Source organism: Stenella coeruleoalba (assembly GCF_951394435.1).
Source record: "Stenella coeruleoalba genome assembly, chromosome: 10".
NCBI lineage: Eukaryota > Metazoa > Chordata > Mammalia > Artiodactyla > Delphinidae > Stenella > Stenella coeruleoalba.
The window spans coordinates 100,893,759-100,902,871 of NC_137156.1; the positions used below are offsets into that span (position 1 = coordinate 100,893,759).

The 9,113-nt window shown below is 53.4% G+C and overlaps 1 protein-coding gene across 1 annotated transcript; it reads left to right on the forward strand.

Moving 5' to 3' along the window:
• Positions 1-4,477: 4,477 nt before the first annotated feature.
• Positions 4,478-5,914, forward strand: TRH (thyrotropin releasing hormone; the record flags this gene model as incomplete). Its single annotated transcript, XM_079934304.1, has 2 exons — positions 4,478-4,691; positions 5,361-5,914. The coding sequence occupies 2 exons, from the start codon at positions 4,478-4,480 to the stop codon at positions 5,834-5,836; spliced, it is 690 nt and encodes a 229-aa protein (XP_079790430.1). The 3' UTR covers positions 5,837-5,914.
• Positions 5,915-9,113: the final 3,199 nt, after the last annotated feature.

Consider the following 9,113-nt stretch of genomic DNA (forward strand, 5'->3'; position numbering starts at 1 on the left):
TCTCATGGGAGTTCTTTACTATCTCTAGGAACTGGCTACCCAGGGAGGGGCAGGCCCTCCAGAGTCAGCAAGACCCCAGAAGTCAAAACATCAGAAACACATCATTAATACAGTGCCCAAAGTCTTGAACAGGTCCTAGTACCTACTAAGGGCTCAGTGGATATTTGCTGAAAGAAGGAAGGGAGGGAAGGAGGAAGGGAGGGAGAAAGTTGGTTTGCTGAGGACACCTCAGATGCCTGTACTATCCTCTCTGGTCCCTTGCGCTATGTGGGAACTCCTTCCCCATGCCCCAGCCATCCAGGAACTCTCCTCCTAACAAGCATCTCAGATACCTGATTATAGAAATGCATAGAATGGGCTCACCAGGGGCCAATGTTCCAGCCACTTCACCCTCTGAGAGGCAGCTTTTCTATCCATCCACGCATCACTTCTTTCCAGTCTCAGACTCGCACGAGATTTTGTTGTTTTGTGTTTTGGTGCTGTTTGTTGGTTTGTGGATAGGTAATCCTGCACTTAGAAAAAATCCAAGCACCACTAAGGGCTGCCAGTGAAAGCAAGCCCCCAACTGCCCTCCCCTTCTCTGGCTCCCCAGCTTGTTGGCGCTGTACTCTTGCATCCCTCCAGAGGGAGTCTCTGCATAAGAGCATCACGGTCCATCTCCTGCACCATCACACAGTCCATCTCCTGTACAAATTGTTCTCTTTTTCACTTAATTTCCCTGGTGGCGCAGTGGTTAAGAATCCACCTGCCAATGCAGGGCACAGGTTCGAGCCCTGGTCTAGGAGGATCCCACTTGCCACGGAGCAACTAAGCCCGTGTGCCACAACTACTGAGCCTGCGCTCTAAAGCCCGAGACCCACAACTACTGAGCCCACACGCTGCAACTACGGAAGCCCGTGTGCCTAGAACCCATGCTCCGCAACAAGGGAAGACACCCAATGAGAAGCCTGTGCAGCGCAATGAAGAGTAGCCCATGCTCGCCGCAACTAGAGAAAAGCCCATGCGCAGCAACAGACTGAACGCAGCCAAAAAAAAAAAAAAAAAAATATATATATATATATATATATATATATATATATATCCTGGAGCTTATTCCACATCCACACATGTGACACTGCCTCGTTCTTTTATTTATTTATTTATTTATTTATTTTTGCGGTATGTGGGCCTCTCACTGTTGTGGCCTCTCCCATTGCAGAGCACAGGCTCCGGACGCGCAGGTTCAATGGCCATGGCTCACGGGCCTACCCGCTCCGCGGCATGTGGGATCTTCCCAGACCAGGGCACGAACCCGTGTCCCCTGCATCGGCAGGTGGACTCTCAACTACTGTGCCACCAGGGAAGCCCCCTCGTTCTTTTAAAAGCAGCATAGTACCCCATAGTTCTGGATGGGCCCTAGTTGATTTAAGCAAACCTCTCCTGATTGACAAACAACCAGGCTGTTTGCAGTTCTGGCTTCTATAAATCATGCTGCACTGAATACCCTGTGTATACAACATGCACAGGTGTGGGTATCTGTAGGATGAATTCTGGGAAACGCAATTGTCTTGTGGAAGGTACATACGTGTTAAATTTTCAGGTTGCCAACGAAAGAGATGGTATCGATTTACACCTCCACCACTGTATATGAAAGATAGCAGGTCTATGTGTCTGTCTGATTTAATGCTTAGCTAGGGTGGCAATTCTTCAAATCCTGGGGTCTGGCTGTGAGATCAAGCCTGGGGACATGAAGTGTGCCTGGGAGTTGGGAAGGTGATCAGGCCATCTCGTCAGACCTCAGTTTCCTCATCTAAAAACAAGGAGCGGACTATAGCTGGTGATCTGAAAGTTCCCTTCCACCTCTAGCCTTCAGAGTCTTTCTGCCTCTCCAGGCCTCTGTGTCCCGATCTGTAAAGTGGGACTAATAGTCCCTACCTCATTTATCTTGAGAGGTAAGGATGATGTAAGGGTGATGTAAGGATGCAGTGAGATGATGGAGGTACCTGGAAAGTTGGGTGCTCTGCCAAGGAAAGGAGTAACAATGAAACACTTTGGGTTCCCTTGCCAAGCCACCGGCGTGGCCTGAGACATACAACAGGTACTGAAAGTTTTAGGCTGAAGAAGTATCGTATGGGGAGAGAGAATAATGTTGAGACTGTCCAGAGGTAGGAGATGCCTTCACTGATGTTGTTCGCTCTGCCTAAAATGTCGTCCCCTCTAAGTATGCCTGGCACACTTCTGTCTCTCCAGGAGGGACCAAGGAGCCTGGTACACTGTGGGTGCCCATTAAATGTTTCAGTACGGAGGCTGTGCCTAGTACTAGATGTGGCAACGCTCTCCTCCAATGCATCATCTGACTTTGGGGACTGATTGGTGGACAAGTTCCTCGGCATCTATGCTTTTCTCTTCCCTGTATCCTCTCCCCTCTTTTGCCTGGGTGAGGTAGATCCAAAAAACTTCTCATCAGGGAGTCACAAACTCCAATGTTCCTCCTCCGTGACTAGAGCCACACATTGGAAGTAGAAAGTGGTGGAGAGTGTAGTGACCAGGATCAGCCAGGCTCAGCTCCAGCTGGCTGTTGTCAGGAGGAAATGCAAGACCACATTTTCCCAAGAGATTTTCAAGAGAAGCCATAAATCCATATTTTTCCTGAGTTCTCCTGGTTTTAAGATGTTGGTTATTCAGATTTTTTTCAAAAAACACTATGGTACTCAAACAAAACCAGCTATGAACTAGTGGTAGCCCATAGGCCATCAGTTTTGGAACTCTGAAAACTGTCTCCCTCCCCCACTGTACGGATGAGGAAATTTGACCAGAGAGGGGGAGGCATTTTCCAGAGGTGACAGAGTCAAGATCAAAGCCCAGGTCCACTTGTCCACTTTATTCATCTCTCAGTCTCTCCTATACTCTCCCTCCCTTCGCCACCTCCCGTCTTGACTGCCTCTGTGTCTTTCGGTCTCTCTGGTGTGTGACTGCTCTGTATCTCTCTCTGTATGCATCTCTCGGTCTCTGTCTCTATCTCCGATTTTCTCCTGTGTGCATCTTTGTAATTGTGTGATTCTCTCAGCAACTCTCTGTCCCCTACACGAGTGTTCTCGAAGACCTTCGAAGCTGGGTGCAGAAACAACCCGCCACCAGCCCCCTATTCTGCCGCTTGTGCCTCCTCGCTCCCCCTCCCACCCCCCGCCGCCCCCGCCGTCCCCGCCCCATAGTTCCGGCGGAGCTGGCTGGCAGGCGGGCGGGCGGGGTACCCACGGGGCCGGCTGCCGTCAGCGTCCCTTCCCGGCGGCCGCGACCCCTCCCCGCTGACCTCACCCGCGCCGCCGCCTCGCGCAGATATAAGCAGCAGCCCCGCCGAGAAGCTGGCAGCCGGCGTCCCGGGTCCTGCGAGCGCTCCCCGACTCCTGAGCCGCCCACTCCAGACCCCAAAACTCCGGATCGGAGCCCAGGATCCCGGACCAGTCCGCGGAGCTCGCGCCGGGCAGGTAACTACCTCCGTCCCTTCTCCCCCGCAGGCCGCGTCTGTAGCCCTGGAAAGGGGGCCCTCCGCCCGCCTTCGGGTGCGCCCCGCGGAAAGCGGCGGCTTTCGAGCCCGGAGCGCGCCCAGGAGGGGCGCTGCGCTCGTACCCCCTGATCTTCCACAGCTCAGGCCGGGGCCCGATGGAGGCACGGCGCGGGCAGTGGTGGCGGTCCCTCCCGGGTGGGCACGCATGTCCCGGCCTCTGCAGCGCTCGCGCAGCGTGTCGGGGGAAGGTTCGCACCCTACCCCTGCCGGGGGGCCAGCTGGGGCAGCGCTGGGCAGGACATCGGCGGGAGATCTTGGGAGTTAGAATTCGAATCCGGACGTTAGAAACAGAATTTTCGCGGTGGAATCGAATCTCAGCCTTAGAATCTCACTCTCAGCGCTAAAATAGGATTTTAGAGGTGGAGTTAACGTTGAAATTAGGATTTTAGCGTTAGAATTAGATTCGTAGCCTAGCCATAGAATCTTAGCATTAGAAATAGAGTCAGCGTTGCAATCAGAACGTTGTAGAAGGAGTATTGGAATGAGAGCGTTGCGCTGGGAAACTTGGGGAGAATTTTAGCCTGCGACGCTGCAATTAGCATCCTGGCCGTCGGACCCGCGCTGCAGTCTTCGTGGTTACACTCCTGGAGAGTCAGCCCCAGCGCTGGCTTCCCCAGCTCCGCGTGGCCTTGAGAAGTGGCGGTGGCGATGGGGCTCCCACGGCTTCCAGGCTCGCGCAGGCAGAACTGAGCGCGGGCAGGCTCTCCAAGCATCCCTACGGGTGAGGACGCCCAGGACCCGAGGCAGACCCTCCGGCTGTCCCCGCCCCGCCCTCCGTAAGGTGGCAGGTGGTCCTGCTCCGGAAGGATGTTTGAACGGTTGGTTCCCCCTGGTCTAGGGAACCAACGGGAAAACGGGCGATAGAATCGGCTGGGAGGGGAGCGCGGGGCACCTATGCTCTCTCTCCCTGTCCTCCCTACCCCAGGCGCCGCGATGTCCGGCCCTTGGTTTCTGCTTGCCATTGTTTTGACCCTGACCCTGACCGGTGTCCCCGGCGGCCGCGCACAGCCGGAGGTGGCCCAGCAGGAGACGGCTATGGCCGCCGAGCAACTGGGCCTGGACGACCTCCTGCGGCAGGCGGAGCCCCTCCTCCTCCTCCGGGAAGACCTCCAGCGACTCCGAGAGAACCAGGAAGATAGCGAATCAGGTAAGGGGCAGGATTGTGTGGGGCTGCGGGTTGAGAGGAGGACGCCCGAGAGGTTTAGGGGAAACTCGGCCGCAAAGGGGAGGGAGCGACTTGGTCATTCAGCCTCTTGCCTTTCAGAAGCTCAGAAACTCCCACTGGCCACACCCTCGGCAGGTGGTGAGTTGACCCTTTCCTGGGACCAGATTCCTTTTCCATCGCAGTTTCAGGAATATTTCAGAGGGCAGACCTTCAGTAGGAAAGATTCTGTGCCAGGGAGAGAGAGTCTTTTTGTGTGTGACAGCGTTAATTACAACCTACTAGGCACGCATATGCCCGGCACTGTTCTAAGCACTTCAAACACCTTATCACACGATGGGATCTTCCTAAGCATCAGATAAGTACTGTTATTACCCTCCCACACCCCATTTTACACAGAAGAAAACTGAGGCTCAAAGAAGTTAAGTGAGTTGCTTACGGTCACACAGCTAGGGAGTGGCAGAGCTGAGACTGGAACCAGAGGCCATGCCCTTGACCATCTGTGTGAGTGTCTATGTGTCTGTGAGATCTGAGAGGCAGGTGCAAGGCCATGAATCTGGGTGAATGCTGTGGGGATCTGCCTTGACTGGGAGGAAGGTTGAAGTGGGCATCTAGGAGTCAGGGGGTCCCTCACTGGCCTCTTTCCTTCCCCAGAGTCCCAGATCTTTCAACCATATTGGCTCTCCAAGCGTCAGCATCCAGGCAAAAGGGAGGAGGAGTCAGAAGAGGGAGTGGAAGAGGAAGAGGAAGGAGGGGCCGTGGGACCCCACAAACGGCAGCACACTGGCCGGCAGGAGGAGGTGGCTGCATGGCCAGAGGATATAAGCCAGCAGAAGCGGCAGCACCCTGGCCGGCGCTCCTCCTGGCTTGGGTACACTTTCACCAAGAGGCAGCACCCAGGCAGACGGCTGGCAGATCCCCAGGCCCAAAGCAGCTGGGAAGAGGAGGAGGAGGAGGGAGAGCTGATGCCGGAGAAACGCCAGCATCCAGGAAAGAGGGCCCTGGGAAGCCCATGTGGGCTCTGGGGATCCTGTGGTCAAGCCAGCCTCCTGCTGGGCCTCCTGGATGACCTGAGCAGGGGCCAGGGGGATGAAGAGAAGCGGCAGCACCCTGGGCGGCGAGCGGCCTAGGCCAGGGAGCTCCTGGAGGAGTGAGCCCCGTTTCTTGTAAAATCAACTTGGAGTCTAAGAATGTCTTGAGCCCTGTATGCCCTACCCCTTTGTGACCCCCTTTTTCCATCCTCCTTAGATGCCTGACCATACATACCTGAGCCCCTGGTATACATACACATCAAACCCCCCTGGCCTCACCCGCCTGCTTCAGGGATGTGAGAAAGCCAGCCTATGAGTTAAAACCTCATATTACTCCACTTTGCGCCACTGGCAAGGGGGCAGATCCCAGAGTCCCTCTCACCCCCGCCCCTGCAGGCCTGCTCCCCTCCCTAGCCCTGGCTAAGATGACCCTGCTGTGTCTTCTAAGGCATCCCCAGAGTGCGGCAGGGTGCCTCTGGTGTGAACAGGCAGTGAGGGTGGGTGGGATTGAAGCCATGATGTCCAAATCCAGCTTCCATCCCTTGCCCATGTGTCAGGGTTTGCCATGTGTAAACTTCACTCCCAGTACCCGGGTCTCCTCCTCTTCTTGGGCATCCTTTTGTGGGTGGGAAGAGCCCTGACCCACAGCTGTGTGGGGGGAAGCATTGTAGGTGCTGCTGTGTTGTGTGGTGGCTGTGGGAATAAACATGTGCAGGAATTTGTAAACATCACCTTGGAAGTCACGGCTTGTGTGTAACCCTCTAGGCTCCTTTCCCCATCAATGATAATAAAACCTGCATCTGGATAACCTCGGTTCGTTGCAGTTCTGTCTCAGCTGGGATTTCTCTTTTCAGCATTGAGAGGGGACAGGCTGAGATCTCCCCAGCTCTGCTGAGAAGGGAATCAGGGACCTTGGCAGGGTGAAAGGTCCTCTTCACTGTCCCCATCTCAGAACAAGCTTGGGAGGTGCACTGGAGCTCTGGAGCCCATTTGACACCGGGGGAGACTGAGGCTTGGAGATGAGGAAGGGCTTGCCAGAAGACACACAGCTAGCTGAGGTAGAGCCATGGGTGTGAGAGACAGCTCAGGACCCTGCCTTGAGTTTGCCTGATTGTTAGAGGGCTGGTCTGGCTCAGGTTGGTGATCGTCATTGTCCTGTGGCAGGAACCAGCAGCCTGTGTCATCTGGCAGGCACAATGAGGACAAAGGAACAGGCTGTGGGTGGCAACTCTAACCAGGCACCTTCTGGGGCCAGGCAGGGAGGCAGGCTGGGTGTAGGATAACAGGGAGTGGTGGAGACTTGGGCTAACAGGAAGAGGCCATCTGAAGACACTTGAATCCAAAAACTTTGACATCATGTGAATCAAATAATAATAGTAGTAACATATAGCCAACACTTATTATGTGTCAGGCAGTTCTTATGCACCTTACATATATTAATTCTTCTACTCCTCACAATAATCCCAGGCATTACTATGATTATGCCAAATTTCCTGACAAGGAAACCAAGGTACAGAAAGGTTAAGCGACTTGTCTGAGGCTGAGTTTGGCTCACTCATTTCCGCTTCGCTACCTCTGACTCAAACTCTGAAATTTCCTCAGGCCTTAGACTCTGCATTGGACACCCTCTTTTTAGTGGGCAGATGGGCTATTTGGCTTTTCTGCAAATAGCTTTTGGTCACCTTCTTGGGGAGGGAGAGGAGGGGTTGGAAGAGTGTCTGAGACCCTGCTCCTCTCCTCAGGGAACCGCAGTTCAGGTGAGGTGGGGTTGGAGGGAGACTCGGGGCTTATAAAATACACTCACACCCACCATCTCCATTAATATTCTCAGAAGCCTGCTGAAAAATTGAGCATTCGGTGGATATTTCTATTTTCTGATGAGGGACCCGGCACAGAGGTTAGGTGCCCCGAGGTGCCTGAAGGTAGAGCTGACCTTTCCTCTAGGCCCTCTGGCTTTCTTCACTGGCACCATCAAGGCAATCAGGGCCCTAGCAGGAAACCCTCTGCTCACAGACTCCCCCTGAAGGCGGACACCCTAATACAGGTAACATGGGCCACTTACAGAGCACTTCTTATATGCTCAGTGCTTACAGACACTTTCTCATCCAATCCCATGGCCACCCCAAAAGGCTGTCATGTCCTTTTGAAGTTGAGTTTCAGTTGAGTGTGGAGAAGTGAAGTACTTGCCCAAGAATACACCCTACCCTCTTCTCCTTCCAAACTTGCTTGGTGTGGCCGCTGTTGTTACCTCCTCAGATATGGGACAATTTGAAGAGTGAGAAGACCACTCCCCCAGCCATTTAACATTTCCCCTCTGCCCCTGAGAGTGATCAGACCAGTGCAGCATGATGGAAAGGGTCTGGGCATTGGCTTCAGTCCTGGACAAATGATTGAACCAACTTGAGCCTCAGTCTTCCCATCTGTAAAATGGGCACAGTGATCCCTACACCTTTCTCAGAGTTGTTCAAAGGAGTAAATGAGATGGAGCAATAGGTGTCCAGCTCCAAGCATAGTGCCTAGCACCAAGTAAACCCTTATAAATGGCCTCTTTAGCTCTAGTGCTCCAAGACCAGAAGGGACTCAAAACTGAGCCTTGCAGACACACTTGTTCCTTCCTTCGTTCATTCTCCAATCACATACACAAAAAAGAAAAAAAGTAAAAACCCAGACACGGGGGTTTTGATATGAGTTCTTGTCAGGCACTGGGGCTTTATCCTTAATAAAATCTGCATGCTGCTCCCCAAATACCTCTGTCCTTCCCCCTCTCACACACGTACCTTTTGCTTGGCCTAGGATGCTGTGGCAGAGATGCTGCATGTGCTTCCCTACATTTCCCAGCCTCTCTTGCAGTTGGCATGGAGTCATGTGACTAGTCCTGGCTAATGGGCTGTGAGCTGGAGTGTCAGTCTGGGGCTGTGGCAGTTAGAGCCCCTTAACCCTTTTATTCCTGCCAAGGAAGGCTGGGAGGCTACCGGTTGAGAGAGCAGAGCATGTGAGGGAAGGATTCTGAGCCCTGGCATCACCAGATGGAAGTTAGATCAGACTTCTCACATGGAAGAAATAAACTTGTGTTGTATTAAGTCACTGAGATGTCAGGGTTTCTTTGTTACCACAGCAAAACTTAGCCAATTCTGACTAACACAGATGCCTCCCACCTTGTTCTCTCTTCACTGAAATCCTTCCCATCTTTCCCTTCTCATATGTGTCTGCTTTTATCAACGCTGCCTAAATAAGGGCCTGGCATGAAGTCGGTGCTCAATATATATTTGTTGAATGGATGTTGAAAGCTTCAGGTCACTTCCATTTTAGTTTTCCAGACCGACTCCCAGCCCTTAAGGGGCTCCCCATCCAGTGGGGAGACAGACGACCACTTCGT